General features: G+C 48.0%; 1 protein-coding gene across 2 annotated transcripts in view; it reads left to right on the top strand.

Moving 5' to 3' along the window:
* DNMBP (dynamin binding protein) overlaps nucleotides 1-16,722 on the top strand; it is a 51,423-nt gene that overhangs the window by 19,013 nt on the left and 15,688 nt on the right. The window contains exon 4 of one of the 2 annotated variants that reach the window (XM_083740037.1): nucleotides 230-2,095. In XM_083740037.1, the coding sequence (XP_083596163.1) occupies nucleotides 230-2,095 (1,866 nt within the window). Of the gene's footprint in view, nucleotides 1-229; nucleotides 2,096-4,828; nucleotides 6,016-16,722 lie in introns of those variants that run through there. The other variant, XM_083740038.1, reaches the window with a different exon arrangement.

The following is a 16,722-nucleotide window of genomic DNA, read 5'->3' as shown; positions in this document are numbered from 1 at the left end:
GCTCTGAGCACCTAGGATAGCAAGAAAGTGCCCAGAATAGTAGCCATGGCCCACCTTTCCTATCCCTGCGATGCCCATTGTTGGCAAGTTCCATCTAGATTGTGTGAGCCCTTGTGGCTTTGGGGTTACTTATATCTCCTAGTGTTAGAACCCTGAGGGGTTCTAAGCAAGGGGGTGCTTTAGGTGACTCCTTAGAAATCCCCTGACTTCGTATCCTTTATCCCTGCAGGAGACCTAGTGATTCTGGATGGTTCTGCGTCTTCTCCTTGGCCCCAAGGCCGAAGCTGTTTGGGAGCCAGAGGCTTCTTCCCCTCATCATGCGTGCGAGAACTCTGCCTCTCAGCCTTCGGCCCTCGATCGCCTTACGGCACCACCCTGGAGATGCCACCCTATGCCCTGGGCCAGGCCCGAGCGCTGATGAGCCTCTCAGCCCAGCTGGAGGAGGAGCTAGACTTCCGGGAAGGGGATATGATTACCATTGTGGGGATCCCAGAGCCTGGATGGTTTGAAGGAGAGCTTGGGGGTCGCCAAGGTATCTTCCCTGAGGGGTTCGTAGAGCTTTTGGGTCCGCTAAAAGCCAAGGTTGGTCCAGAGGAGCCTGGGACCTCAGAAATCCACAGCATTAATGGGGTGAAAGGAACATACCCTCAGCCTGAGGAGAAGGCATGGAGTGACGGTGAGGAGTTTCTGGGGCCTTATGGGATCGCTCTCTATCAGTTCCAAGCCCTGGAGTCAGCAGAGCTGGACTTTGAGGTGGGAGACAGGATTCGGATTCTGGAAGTCCTGGAAGATGGTTGGCTGGAGGGGGAGCTTCGAGGGAGACGTGGGATCTTCCCTCACAGGTTTGTGAGGTTGGAGGAGAGCAGTTCTCCAGCTAGGGAGAAATGGGAATCTGGGTGTCTGCCAAAGGACGTGGACTCTGAGGTGGTCAGCACCCCCAAAGCAGGTCCTCTTGCCATGTGGGAGGAGCCTGGACAGAGCCCGGCCTGCACTGAGGAGAAGCCTGGCCACCTTGCTGTACATGAAGACCATTTGGACTCTGAGCTCAAAGAGAATGAAATGCTCAGCCGCCCAAATGAAGGCTGCCTGGAATCTTTTCCCTCAGATAGGTCAAGCTCTCCCTCGGTGGACCCTATCCAAGCCGTAAATGGAGTTTCCTTCATACCTCAGCCTGCTCTCCAGCCAAAGGGCCAACTCTGTGGTCAGGTGAGTAACGCAGAATCCAACCAGAGCTCAAGGACCTCATGGAGTCACTCAGAGGCCTGCAAGTCCTTGGAGTGGGACAGAGAGGCTCACAGTCCTTCCCACAAGAACATGCGCTGTGAGGACTTGGCTGCTTACGTGGACATCCAGCGGCGGAAGCCCAAATCCCGCTCTTCCAGCTTCAGTGGGACCCACGAGGGCCTGGATACTTGGCCTGTCTGTCGTGGTGCTCGGGCCGAGCGCCCCCAAGGGGTGCTCCATGGGGAGAGCTGTGGAGACCTCGATTCCAAACTGACAGAGCAGCTGGCTCAGTTTGAGCAGAGCCTGGCAGGCCCCATTAGCCATGGCAGCTGTGGGACCCCCCAGCACGATAGCAGCTCCCGGCACTTTTCCATTCTGGATTTCAGCTCTGAGAAGGACATCGTACGCGGTTCAGTGCAGCACACTCCACCGAGGAGGAAGGTGCTGCGGCCGCCACCTCCCCGGCCTAGCACCCCAGTCTCTGCCGCACTTCATTCGCCTGCAGGCCACAGCCCCAAAACTACACCTCCCTCTCAGGCTCTGCCAACCTCTGTGAGGCCGTCCAGGCCAGCGCCGCTTCCACCTCCCAGCAGCCAGAGGAGGAGCCCAGCTCCTGCCAAACTGCAGCCAGGGAGCAAAGAGAGACAAGGCAGCAGCGACGAGCCTAGAGGTGCATCTCCGTGCCTTTTCCTGCTGAACCGTATCCAGGAACTGGAGCGAGAACTGGATGTTTACAGCAAGACCCGTGCGGAGCTCAGCACAATGCTGGAGCAGCCACAGGGTGGGCTTGGGCGAACGGAGACTTTGGAAAACCTGGAGTTTTGCGACTGCAAAATGTCCAGCCTGCACTTGGAACTGCAAGAGCTGAAAGGTAAGTACAGATCAGTTCTTTATTTATCAGTTCTGACATGTAGAATGCTATGCAATTCACTACCAGTAATCCAGTGTGTGAGGACATTACCGCTTGGGATTTGGGGAAGATGCACTTAAAAGAAACCCTTTCTCAAATTCTTTGAGTGAATAAAGGATTGGGCAAATTTGCTTGTGTGTGGATAGTGTCATCGTATAGTTTAGCTGCTAGGTGGCACTAGACTTACTGGTACCTGGGTGGAGTCAGGAGCTTTCATTTTGCTTCTTTTTTTCTTGTTGGAGAGAGAGGATAGATTTCTTGCGCAGCTTCCTGGCTGGTGTTTCCTCTAAGCCTCCCACAACTGCATGATTATTGTCCCCCAGGTTTTTCCCCTTTGTTCTTTGTGGTCTCTGGGCAGACCTGTACTTGGGTTCTGCACCTGCAAAGACATTGTTTTGGAACTTTCTGCCACTGGACTAGCATTTTGACAGGCAGTTTGCTCCTAAACTCAGTGCATATGATCAAGGATGTGTAGCTTCCCTCTTCTCACACAGTTCCTGCAGAGGCAGCATAGTAAGAATGGTCTTTCTCCTTGCTTGAGCTAGACAACAAAAAATATGTATATATATATATGTGTGTGTGTGTGTGTGTGTGTGTGTGTGTGTGTATATATTATATATACAAAATATAAAAAATATTATACAGTGGTGCCTCGCAAGACGAAATTAATCCGTTCCATGAGGCTCTTCGTATAGCGTTTTTCGTCTTGCAAAGCAAGCCCATTGACAGCTTAGCGGATTAGCGCTATTAGCGGTTTAGCGGCTTTTAGCAGCTTATCAGCTTAGCGGATCAGCTGATAAGCGGCTTAGCTGCTTAGAAAAAGGGGGGAAGGGGGGGAAGACATTTTCGTCTTGCGAAGCAAGCCCATAGGAAAATTTGTTTTGCAAAGCGCCTCCAAAACAGAAAACCCTTTCGTCTAGTGGGTTTTCCGTCTTGCGAGGCGTTCGTCTTGCGGGGCACCACTGTATATATATAATATAATATTTTTTATATTTTGTATATATAATTTTTATATATGCAATATAAAATAAAATATATTTCTTGACTGTTTTTATTTTATATTGTTCCCTCTGTCTTTCTGGTTTTTTTATGATTATTATTACATTTATACCTCACTTTTTCTCCAAGAAGCTCAAAGTGGCATACGTAGTCCTCCCCCTCCATTTTATTCTTGCAACAATTCTATAAGGTAGGTTAGGCTGAGAGATTGTGACTGGCCCAGTGTCACCCAGTAAGCTTCATGGTCAAGTAGGGACTAGAACCCTGGTCTCCCAGTTCCTAGTCTGGCACTCTAACCACTACAACACACTCATTCTCCAAAATACCAGTTTTGTCATTTGCTTCCCTCCATTACTTGGCCACCCACCTCAGGGCACCTCTGCCGCCTTTTCTCAGGGCCTGTAGTCCTGCAGGTATCTCCTTTCCACAGGCGTTACTCCACTTGAATGAGTAAACAGCCTCGCTGACAGACACAGCCTGTGTCAGCTGTTCTGAGGTGAAAGGCAAAACATGCCCGCACCTTTGGCGGTTTACAAAACAGGGCTACCAAAATCAAGGATGTTTCTCTAGGAAGAAGCAGGATGCTGAAGTGGAGTCCTGTGCATTTTCTTGTCCTCACTCTGGTCCTGCTGACAGCATTGCTTTTATTCTCTTTTTGTGGGGAGGGGTCAGAGAGAACTGGAAAAACAGGATTGAGTTATATGTGAAAAAATGTGCTGAGGATATCATAGTAGTCTTGGTAAAATATGGGCAGGGATCCAAGGGGAGTGGCTGGTAATTGTGTTTTGTGACCCTTGAAATCCCTCCCCAGATATCTCCCTCCCTCCCTCCTTTTCTCTAATTAGCAAAAACTGCCAACATGGTTTCAGGTTTTTCTCTGCATTCTTTTGGAATGAAAACTATTGGTTGCTGAGGCTACCAGGTTCCTGCACAAGCTGTTGAAGTCTGCTGGACTAGGTTTTTTGTCCCTTGAGCTTAATATTTCTCATGCAAATTCCTCATGCAAATTTACCGGGACTGAATCTGTGAAATAGTGACTTGACCAGGGGCAAATACTTTTGACCTGAAATGTGAACCCTATTAGAGCCTAGGGCTCTAAAATCATTGGTTTCTCAAGGCTCTCACGGATCAAACAATACAGTCTTGTGATGTATGTGTGGAATCAGAACAGCTTTAAATGTGTGCGTTTTTGTGCATTCTTGAGTGACCCATGGTGGCTGTATATATATTGATTTTATTTATATACAAGTTGGCTGTATATTTATTGATTTTATTTATTTAAGATATTCAGGCACCATTTAATCCTTAGCATTTCTAAGTGGTGTCCATAAAAATAAACCATACAGAAAACAAAGCAGTAAAACACAGAACACTACCTTTAAAAACCAAGGGTGGCTTTGTTTCTCCCAGGAGCAGATCAGAGGGAGCCCAGGTGGGTCCAGTGCGTGCATATCCCCCTTTTCCTTTGCCCCAGGGAAGCACTCCTGGGGTGTGGCCACTCAAGCCACAGGCTTTCTTGTTTCCCTGTGTTAAGGAGCCCTGAGAGGGAGGGAGGGAGAGAGAGGTCACTGGCTGCTGCCTTCAGCATTGGAAAGCAGAGAAGCCGGTTTGGGCAGGGAACTTGTCCAATCCACAGCTCTCATCTGTGGGACTCTGGTTATTCATTACTTGCCAGCAGGTGGGTGAGGCTGTCTGGACTTGCTGCGTATTGGGTACGAAGGTTATGCTGCTTCTCTGTCGCTGGTGTTTAGTCAGCAGAGTCCCAGGGTGAGGTGGGGGGAGAGGTGGGGGGGGTGGATGTTGCCAAGAAACTGAACCCTGGGGAAGGGGGTGGGGGCACGTCAAGAGGAACATGTGCACCTACCCCGAGGCAAGGAGCCTCTGGTTCCCCAGCTGGGAGTATGAGGACTACGATTCCACCGCCAGGAAAGGAGATGGTGCCAGAGGAACTGGCCGGAACGGTGATTGTGACTGGGACAACAAGCGCAGGAGCAGAGAACTGTATGGCACCACCAGGCCAGTGGGCAGAGCCTGTGGTCACTTCAGGAAGGGGGAGATCTGGTACAGAGACCGCGAAATGGCCAGAGTCTGCAGGGACTGTGGGGAGGAAGGTGGACAATATACCGACCACCGGAGGAGGAGAACCAGGAACAAGCTGTACGAAGAGCACGAGGCAGTAGGCAATGGTCACCTGGAGGAAGCTGGCTACTACACAGACAGCGAGAAAGCCACCAGGGCAGCCTGCAGGAAGCCCTACAGCTGGTATCAAGATGGCTTTTACGTGGATGCTGGCATCAAAGCCTTGAGGAACATGGATGCTTGGGGTGCAAACCACTGGAGAGAAAGTGGCAGCGACGATGACTATGGGAAGGGAGATGGTTGGTGCACAGCTGATCAACGCTTGGATGCAGACTTTAAGAAGGTAGGTGAGAGGTACGTGGAGCACAGCAGAACACATCGGAAATGTCGGGAGGAGGAGGAGGAGGAGAGGCAGTATGTGCTGCATGGAGACCTCCTTCACGATGCCCAGAATTCTGGGAGGACATTTGAGAACAGCACTGTGGATTGTAGAAACATCTCTGCCGGTCGAAAAGACCAAGTGTCCTGGCCGTTAGGATGCGAGCGCAGCAGTGGGGAGTTGGCACCTGCCTGTGAAGTGGCCAAGCCACGTAACGTGGTGGACGAGGACTCTGGCACAGCAGAAACTGTGGCTGGCCAGTCTGGAGCACCGGGACTGCAGGTGTGGAGAGGTGGATGTCCAAGGACACGCACAGGGCGGTCAGACTGGAGCCTGGACTGGGAGGGAGAAGCCTGGCAGCGGAACAGCTTGTACCGGCGCACGGCTCCCAGCGCCTTGAGGCACCACGTCAAAGAAAAGCAAGGTAGGTTGGACAGGGAAAGGTGTGGTGGTGATAAGGCTACATGTGCTTGGATTTCCACACCTTTTCCGGTCAGCCAGCCCCATGTGAACAGCAGGGCTTTGGATCACAGCCAGCTGCCTTGTATGGTATCAGGTCATTGGTCCTTCTAGTGCAGTATTGTCCACACTGACCAGCAGTGGCTCTCCAGGGTTGCAGGGAGGGATCTTGCCCATCCCTACCTGGAGATGTCGAGGACTGAACCTGAGATCTTCTGCAGGTGTTCTGTCATTGAGCTACAGCCCTACAGCAGCACTTGAAAAGAAAACACCTGTTATGTCAATCATCTGGGATATTATGAAGGTTAATTGTTGTTTTCTCAGTGTGTGCTAATTGACAGCCTTCTCCTTAGGCTCTCCTTTGTGGCTGTGCCTTGTTTTTCCCCTCTTGGGCTGGGCATTTGCCAGTCAAGTCCCTTATGCCAGGAATGTTTGTGCTGTTTTGTTAGGTTTGCAATGCGCTGTTGCCCTGCCAGGGGCTCCCTGCCATGCTCCCTGCCCAGGTGTGAGCCTGGCTTCCTAGGTGCTCAGGTTTCAAGCACAGTGTTCGATCCTAGGCAGCTCTTTGAAACCAGCCTTTGCATCTCTGTTATGCTGTTACATGGTGCAACAGTTACTGCAAAGCTTGTAAACTGCTCCTACTAGGGCAAGTGCAAACATGGCCGTACAGCACTGAGAAACCAAGGGACGGATTGTGCACTTTCCTGGAATTTTGTGGAGTGACACTCGTGCACAATTCCAGGAAAGTGCAGAATATGTCCGAGTGGGACACTCTTGCTGCAAGAGGTCTTGCTTTAGGGTCCCTTGGTTTCTCAGTGCTGTGGTGGCCATGTTTGCACTTGCCCTAGTAGGAGCGGCTTACAGGCTTTGCAGTAACTCTTGCATATTTGGGCTAGCCATTTCTGGAACATGGAAAGCTGCCTTCTGCTGAATCAGACCATTGGTCCATCCAGCTCAGTATTCTCTAGTGACCAGCTGCAGCTCTGTACGATTTCAGGCATGGGTCTCTCCCAGCCTTAGCTGGAGATGTTGTGGATTGAGCCTGGGACTTCCTCCATGCACAAGAGATACTCTACCCCTGATCTACAGCCCTTCCCCATTGTGGTGTGGTTAGTTTGTATTCCTTATGAAAGGTGGCTGAATTGCAGTGGGACACATTTTTCTGTCACTCTGCATCCCAAGCTAGCAGCATCTTACAGCTTCTGTGGAAGTTGCCTCAGGTCAAGCAAGGTTATTGTTTTTTCCTGTGTTCAAAAGCAGCAGGAACCACCCAGTTGTGTTCTTCAGCAATTATGCTGAAATGTGGGGTGTATATGGAGTGTTGCAAGTGAATGTTGTTGCTATTATAGCACCATCAGTGTGCATAGTGCTTAACTTTAGCAAAAGGAAGGCTCTTTCCCTCTGGGTTTGCACATCCCTCGCCCTCCCCAGCAGACTCCTTTTGGCCTTTAGAGTAGCAAGACAAAACTTGGCACAGTGGAAAACTGGTGGGGCAGGCTTGTTGACTGCTGCTGCTGCTGCTGCTAGTGGGAGCCTCTGCTGCTCAGTGTTCCTGCAGCCTTGTCATCAGCTGGACCCTGGGCTAGAAAAGAGAAAGCAGAATTAGCTGTCATCAGGCAATTAATAATCTGTACTAATAAACAAGAAATCTGAGCTAAGATATCCCAAATTCAGCTGAAATCCCAGATTTTAAAAACTGAATTTTGCATGCAACTGTGTACATATTAAGCAAATTTGCTTATTGAGGCTCATTTATAATGCTTCTGCTAGTCACTGGGGAGTGCTAAATAGCTACAGATAAAAAGTTTATTTTTACCTGGACCTTCAACCTTGCCTTTGCAGGACTTTAGATGTCTGTGGCCTCTTCCAGTGGGTGGGATGTGTTTGTTAGTACTATTTTGTAAAAAGGTTTGAGACAATGACAACAACAACAACAACAACAACAACAACAACAACAACAACAGCAACAGCAACAGCAACAGCAACAGCAACAGCAACAGCAACTTAATATGAAGGACATAGAAGTCCCAGTCACTGACTACTTAAAGTTTTACTTGATGCTCCTTCCCTCTGTTCAGGCACACGAAAATTTATTTTTAGCAGCCTTAATGTCTAGAAAATGCCTTTCCAAAAAAACTAACTTTAAAGGCTGATGGAAGTAATCAGGGTGTTAAATTTGGTGGCCAAACCAAATTCTGTACTTTGCAAAATAAGCACAGACCTTGCTATCCTGGAAAATCTCTAGGGAGTAAAGCCGGTGGCTGTAGCAGGGAAGAGGGGGCTGCAGATGGAGTCCGGTGGCTGGTGCTGAGCTCAGCAGATAAGGAACCTACAGTAAACAGCGTGGAGATTCTATGTATGGTTGGTGGATGCAATAATATGTGGGATTTGTTTGATATGCTGCAGATGCTGTAGAGTAGACCTGTCACATGCACCTTTGGTCTGGGCAGGGCTGGGTACCACTTAACCACATGAACTTTGGCTCCTGACATTCTTCAAGGGTGAACAAAAGGTCAGAAAACAGACACACAAGAGAGTCTGCAATACACTAATTAGAGCTGTGCAAATAAGGATGCCGGAAAACTTAAGTCCCTAAGCCAAGCTTAAGGAACTTTTGGCCCTCCAGATGTTGCTGAACTACAACTCCCATCAAGTCTAACCAGCATGGCCAATGACCAGGGATGATGAGAAGTGCAGTTCAGCGACATCTAGAGGGTCAAAGATTTCCCACACTTGTCAAATATCTCTTTTCCCCCTATCCATTCAACCCGCCCACTGAACAAATATGTAGAAAACAAGACTGCTGAATGTCTATTCATGTACCCCTATGATGTTTTAGTTCATAATTCTGTATTGTGTTTTATTTCTGTGTTTTATTTCTGACTATCGGTCGAATAAAGGAAATTAATTGATTGATTGACTGCTGAATGTCTGATGTCCAGGCTTGATTAATGCTGTATGTAAACACGTGGGTTGGATACACTTTGGGGAGCCAGTGTGGTGTAGTGGTTAAGAGTGGTGGACATGTAATCTGGTGAACTGGGTTCGATTCCCCGTTCCTCCACATGCAGCTGCTGGGTGACCTTAGGCTAGTCACACTTCTCTGAAGTCTCTCAGCCCCACTCACCTCACAGAGTGTTTGTTGTGGGGGAGGAAGGGAAAGGAGAATGGTAGCCGCTTTGAGACTCCTTAGGGTAGTGATAAAGCGGGATATCAAATCCAAACTCTTCTTCCTGGTATGTATTTAGCTTCCAAATGTTATGTGTGCTCACTAAGAGAAACACAGTGGATAAGTGACATAAGTGGCTATTTACATGGCGAGTCTGTCTGTCTTGCTGATTAAGTTACATTTGTATAACGCACCTTTCCCTGCTGATCTGAGCAATTGAGGAGAGCTGGTCATGTTACAAAGGCCTAATCCGGCTGCAGGGATCATAGTTTAGGTGCCATAGATGATGGTGCTTGGTTGTGAGAACCCCAAGAGTACACTCAAATGCACATCATTTGGACAGTGTGAAGCCTACTCAACACATTTTGTTCAATCTTGTACAATCTTCTCTCCAGGATTAAGCTCAGTTGCTGCAAGAGCTGGGTGGGCATTTTGCTAATTAGCTGGAACTTATGATCTCACAAGCCCACCTTCCCGTAATTCCCTTCCTGGAGCAGCTTTCCAGTTTTTAAAAAATGGGGAGGGTGGTGAGAGTTAGGAGGGAAATGCAGTTTTAATTGCATAAATATACAGAAGATGCTTTAGCAAAAAATAAAGGCAAATAGCCTCGCTGGAAACATAGGAGGAAGAGGTGCAAGTAAGCAGGTCTCAGGGTGTCATTTCTTCTGCATTTTGAAACATACAAATTCTGACTTGCACTTCCATAGGCAGATAATACAATTCTTCTGTTTTGTTGCATTTCTCCAAATTCAGTGATGCAGTCCTCTGATTTTGGATAAAATACATAGTGAAGCATGCATTTTAAGGTGGAATGTGTACTAAAATACCTATTTTGTGAGGGAAATGCATTCAGAAATAATGCACATTTTTGTGTGTAAAAATAATAATCATCATCACAGATTGACATGGAAATGGGACAGACTTTTGAATAAATATGTGCTACAGACACAGACAAGAAATAGATGCATCCCTCATTTGGTACAATGCCAATGATTGAATCAGTGTTTGAGTTGCTGATATGTCTGCCTATCAATTGCTTTATGAATGCGGGAGGGACGCCAGCCTGGCTCAGTGGGAGAAAAATCCATGCGAAATCTGTTTTTGGTTTGTTTGTTTTTTAAATGTTACATTTGTGCATGCCTTTAAAAGAGCCAGGAGGAAAGGGCTTGTGTCCTGTCTTGCTTAGAAAGAAGTTCTTCAAAAGGGAATTGGTGGTCTTGCCTGTCAGCAGCCCATCTTCTCCATCTCTGTCTCTGCTTTGACAATCAGTTATCATCAGAAAGTAGTCAGAAAACTAGCTTCAGGCTACATGATGACCTCAGCCTTGGCTTCAGGCTACAAAAAGGCAGAGGCCAGCCTCGTTGCCAGGATTTGCCATGTCATGCATTTTGTTGAGGGCTCACATACATATGCTGCATGCTTGAGGTATCAGAACCATGGTAGGGTGCACAGAGTGAAAGGGCTGCACTAGTGGAACTGACCTTTCCCCATCTCTCATCTCCCCTGCAGCACACCCCCCCAACTCAGCTCTAGAAGGTTGAGGGGCACTGGAGATGATTTGGGGGGCACACTGGGGGAGGAGAGGAAATGTAGCTACTGCTGCACCAGTGCTGGCTCTGCTCTATATACAGCCCTCTATGTTTCATGCTAGGCATATCCCATTGTGAGGAGCACTGCATATCTAGCTAGCCTTCCCTTTAGCTTTTCCCTGCCATGCCACCAGCACATTCCAGAACCACCAGAGTTATCTTGATTTTCTTTAAGCAAGCAACTTGGTATCTGCAGCCTGAAGTACAGTTCTCGCCCTTCCGATGTTTGCAAAGTGTTTAGGCACTTCTTAGTCATCAATTGCTGGAGGAAAAATGCAGAAATGGTGATTGGTTCTCCCCGTGAGCAAATGGGTGCAGCCCTTATCGTTCCTTGCTAGACTAGCTAGTGGAAGTTGGCGGTTTTAATCTTTTCTCAACTGAAGTTTAATCCTTCCTTAGCTGTCTGTCCATCTGGCTCTGCACTGTTTATATTTTTCTGTAACACTTCAGTAGTCCAGTCTGGCTACAAAAGGCCCAAAGAGGTTAATGAATATAATGCTTAAGTATAATGCTAAGTTCTCTCACTTCCTGAAACAATCAGAAATCCAGAGGCAAGGTTACAGGGTTTAGTTTTCTTTGGAGGCTTATGCTGTCTGTGATCTCTTTATATACCAATATACAAGCACAGGTTTTGTAAACAGAGAAACAGGCTCCTCAAAACAGGCTGCCCAACTACTAATCCCGCATCAGGCTCTAAGAACAAGTGTGTGGACCCCTGCAGCTTTCACAGTAGTTTCCACCCAGCTGAACTCCAGCTTTAACTGACTTTGTCTTTCCCATATTCAGACATTGCTTCTCCCACTCTCAGAAGGGTCTCCCCTTCCAAAGTCTGAGGAGAGAGCGTTCCAGTCAACAAGGAACATTCTGTTGTTGAAAGTCCCTGGGGTAGTGAACCTGTGACCCTCCAAATGTTGTTCAACAACAAGTATTATTCCTACCTATTGGGTCTGATGAGAGTCGAATAACATCTGGAGGTCCACATGTTCCCTAGCCCTGTTTTAGCTGTCTGGTGATAGACATGCTCACAGTAATCAAGGCAACCAATCTCATGCACATAATGGTGCAGGAAGTGCTCAGGGCTTTGGTTAGTGCTCAGTGTTTAGATTAATGTCAGTCGATGCCAGCTGAGAATGTGAACATAGGCTCTGAATAAGTTGGGGTGATTCACCCAGATGTTGAAAAACATAGGGGACAATATCAAACCTTGTTGTCATGATACACTATGAGGCATATCAGCAATCTACCAGTTATGCCACCTGGAACTTTTTCCTTGTTTTTTTAATGATTCAACTCTCTATGACATGAATAACTCAGTGAGTTTCAGAGTTGCCATTCTTGGATAAGGTGATTATGTTGTGTCATTTAGCTCCATGAGTTTTTGGATGAAACTGGTTATCTACAGCAAGCGTGGGCAACCTGTGACCTCGGCTTAAGGTTTCATGTAAGTGGCAAGAAGAGTGGATAATGGGGAAAAGGGGTAGCAGAGAGAGAGAGAGAGAGAGAGAGAGAGAGAGAGAATGAACAGGTGCCCCACCCACCTTTGGTTGTGCCCCTACCCACTACCAGTTAAAGCCCCTGACAGATGTCACCTGAGGGAATGCAGCCCATTGACAGGGAAGAGGCTTCCCATCTCTGATGGCTTCTAGATACTGTCCAGCTGACCCATGCAGGGCCTTTTGGTGGTCATTCCCCTTTTGTGGAACCCCCTCCCTAATGCATTTCAAACCTTGCAAAACAGTTAAAAACACCCAAAACATTTTGAATATCTGAAAACATTTAAAACCAATAAAATGCAGTTACTGATTTTAAGGTTACTAATGTTTGCCACTCAGAGCTCCTTGGGGAGGAAGGGGAAGATACAAATGTAATAAACAACTAAGTCCACATTTGGTTCTGAAATCTCCTTGGACATTTTGGTGGATCTTCTAGGCTTAGAAATAGACAGGGGGAATATACGACTGTTGATTCCTCTTCATCTCTCAGCTGCTTTCAGAGACCACTTACATTGGACTTTGGGGTTGTTTTTAATTATCTGTCTCATGGGCTGTCTGACAAGATTGGGAACTATAGGCATACTTTGCTGTGGTTCTGTTTCTACTTATCAGGCAGGTCCCAGATGATAGTGTTGAATGACTGCTGCTCTGCCCAGCGGTACTAATTTTGAGAATTCCAGCCTTTGTGTCCCTCTTGGCTTTGAACATCTACATTAAGCTGCTGGGAGGAGGAGCCAGGAGATCGAACCTGAGGCCTTCCAGGTGTGGTTGAACTTCCCATAATCCCCAGTGGTTCGCCATGCTGACTGAGGCTGGGTGTTTGAGGCCAGTGACATCAGGAGGTGAACTTCCTTCCTGAATGTGGATGGTGAGGACTGTCTGACTGGTGCGGGGAAGAAGAGGGAGTGGGTGACAGAACAGAATATTCTGGAAAGGGGTGTGCCTGGCTGTTTGGAACCCTGGAGCATTTTGGAGTGCCTTCTTTCGTTCCAGGTCCCACATGTGCTCTCATGAATTTATTACCCCAGTATCTGAGGCAGGAGGCTCTTGAGTCACAGACCAGGGTGCCAGCTTCAGCTATTTATCAATTGTCTAGTTCTTCTACATGCCTCCCACTGTAATCTCCTGAGGCTGTTTTTGTTTTTTGCTTTCTCTTCTATTTTGCTCCGCTGCTGCAAGGCAACAAAGCAGCAAAGTCTGAAACAGAAACTTGCTTTCATTTGGAAATGGCGGCAGCTTGTGTGTCACACCAATGGAATGTCCTCTGTCCTCTGGGTCATGGTTTCCATGCGCTGGCCAGATGCCCTGGGAATTACTTTCTGCAGAGGCAGCAACGGTTACTGTGCTGGGCTGCCACGTTGTTTCTGGGTACTTACGCACCACACAGTCTCCTTGCGCATTCCAGCAGGGGCCACACCTTCTTGGCCTGGATTTTGCAAACAATGCACCTGCTATTGGATGCTTGAAAAAAGGAGGGAGGTGAGTGAGAAGAGGGTGGGCAGGGCAGTCAGTCAGTGGCTGAGGCAGCAACAACAGGGGGCCTCTGAGGAGCCCTGTTTGCGCTCCCCACCCCCAAAGGCAACATGTTCTTGTCTGGGCCAGGAGACCCCATCAGCTTTTTGTTTAGCCAGTGAAATCTTTCCTAGGTTCTTCCGGTAAAAGGGATCTGCTTTGTTTTCTGCTGCCTTGTTTTCTGGCAAGACACCTGTGCCATCAAGGAAATATATTGTGCAATGATGAGCAAAACTGCATCTGTTTATTAAGCATGCATCCTGATTTGCAAGGAGACTAGACGATGTCTGCTCTCCATTCTGATTTGTTCACAGGGAGGTTAGATGATGTTGTATCAAGCAACATCCACGCTTTCCAACTCATGTTTCTGTCACTTTGCTTATCGCAAGTCTGCTCTTCGGGGGAAGGGGGTTTGTTGCGCAGTATGTGATTGAATCCTGTCCAAAAATAGTGATAGCTCAGAAGCACCCTGTCATACAGCCATCAAAGGCACCAGAGTCAGCCAGATGAAAGGCAACTTGGAGGCGTGCTCTCCCTCTTGAAAATGTGAAATATCTTGGGGCTTGGAAGGCGAAACCCTGCAGTTCTATTTGTGGCATTGACACACGTGCACCCAGGTTATTTCTAGGCACGTATAGTATAAGGCATAGGCCCGTAACACAAATTTGTATACATTTATATGTACCATGAAATTAAGGAAGTGAGTGGCTGGAGTCTAACCATTACTGTCCTCTGCTACACACCCCAGCTACTCTATAAGTTTTTAAGAGTGGGGAGGACAGGAGAGATGCAGCCTGCTGCAAAATACCTGGGGTTTGGGCTCCCTGAGCCAGCCACTAACCCTGGACAGCTCAGTTGGTTAGAGTGTTGTGCTGATAATGCCAATATTGCAGGTTCAATCCCCATGTGCGGGGGTCAGCAACCTGCGGCTCCAGAGCCGCATGCGGCTCTTTAACGCCTTTGCTGCGGCTCCGGGGCGGAGGCGAGGGGAGGAGGCGCATTTTCTGGGCGGAAACACGCAAAAAGTCGCTTATGATTGGATCACTCCCTTATCTACTGGGGGCGCCTTGATCGCGCCGAAAACCTCTCCGTTTGGATTGCTTGCTGCCTATCCAAGTCGATTCGCTGCTGGGAGCCCAGCGCGCTACGCAAGCTCATTGCCGCATTTTACCTTTCCTGGGGAGGACTCGGCGCGCCTGGCGGATCAGGTTGTGGGCGGATCAAGTCGCGGTCGCGTGGAATTTGTGCTTTGTGACCGTTTGAAGTGGGGTTTTTTTCTTGGGAGGCTGGGCGGCGGGAAGAGAGGGAGGCTTGTGGTAGTGTCGGGGCTTGTCTCTAGCAAAGTAAGTCCTTGCTATTTGGTCACATGCGCAGCATTCTCCTTGTGGGGGTGAGGTGGCTTCGGCGCTCCAACGCTTGCTTTGCCGGCTGCTTTTAAAAGGATGTAACCCGTCAGAAGGCCATTCTGGCTCAGAATCATAAATGGAGTGATATTGAAAACCTTCCCAAACAGGACAAACTTGTATTCGAAACATGGAATGCCATCCCCAGCACTTATATAAACATGAAAAAGTATGCATTTGGAGTCCTGTCAATCTTCGGTTCCACATATGTATGTGAGCAGGTCTTCTCCAACATGAACTATATTAAAAACAAACATCGATCACGCCTCACAGATGACAGCTTGCAAGCCTGTGTGAAAATGAAGGTGACGTCTTACAGCCCTGATGTGCAGACACTGAGCACTGAGGTTCAGGAGCAAAAGTCCCATTAACCTGGGTACCTGGTTGTAAATTAAATATTTTAATTAGCTATTAATTTGTCCTTTTTTCTTGAGATTGACAGCTGACTGCACGATCCTGTATATATAGCATTAAGGCAAGAAACAATATATACAGTGTTATATTTGTTTTAAATGTTGCAATGTTTTTGCGTCTCCCAGTTGTTGTTTTTCTTCGGAAACGGGTCCAAGTGGCTCTTTTTGTCTTAAAGGTTGCAGACCCCTGCCCATGTGGAACAGCTGCATATTCCTGCATTGCAGGCTGTCAGACTAGAATGGTCCTCAAGATCTATGTCAATGTCCCTGGGAGAGGATTGTGGCTCTTTCTCCACAGATACTGAAAATCTTTCTGAGGACCTTGTGGTGCACAGAGTTATTTTGCCTACGAGCACCCAGATGTAGAGAACATTTTAGCTATTGCTGGAGAGCTAGCACTGATCTTATCATGCAGATAGTAACTGTACCAGAGAAGCATGATGGAGGGCTGCAACTCTGGATGGAATTTAGTGCCCCCCAGGCAAAGAGCCCAGATATCACGAGGCCCCTGGGACTACAGAACCAAAGAGCAGCCCTCTCTGGTCCCATCTATCAGCCCAAGGGCTGCTGGGTTGTGTGAGCTTGGGAGCACATGTGTATTATTGCAACCTGTTGTAAGCAAGCTTGAGGACTGTTTGATTGAAAGGCAGGGTGCAAATCTTCAGACTTAGTATCTTGACCCCTATTTTGAAGCTATGGAAACAGGCCCAGGAGTGGTGGGAGATGCAAGGTTTGGTGGAGGTAAGCGAGTTGCTGAGCAAGTGAGGAGCAGTCCATGGATGAACAATGCGCTTGTGTAAAGCACACTGTAGCACTGTGATGCCTCAGTGCCTTGCGAATTCTGCCCTTTTGGGATGGCCTTCTTCCAGCCCTTTGTCATACTATTGTGGAATGACGCATTAGCATTTTGGGCTGCCTCACTATGCACAGCAGGCTTATGGTTGAAAGGGCATGCATGTGTGTTCCTCTGCCAAGAACAGTGTTTGTCACACAGGCAGTGGGAGTGGGACTTAAAATGCATGCTCATCAGCTTCCAGCCCAGGGAGAACAACAGCCCAGCCAGTAGCAGAGACACAGAGATGGGCTCAGCTCA

Source organism: Podarcis gaigeae, assembly GCF_964106915.1.
Source record: "Podarcis gaigeae genome assembly, chromosome: 5".
NCBI lineage: Eukaryota > Metazoa > Chordata > Lepidosauria > Squamata > Lacertidae > Podarcis > Podarcis gaigeae.
The sequence above is the reverse complement of the archived record's forward strand: the minus strand, read 5'-3'. Positions and strand labels throughout refer to the sequence as shown.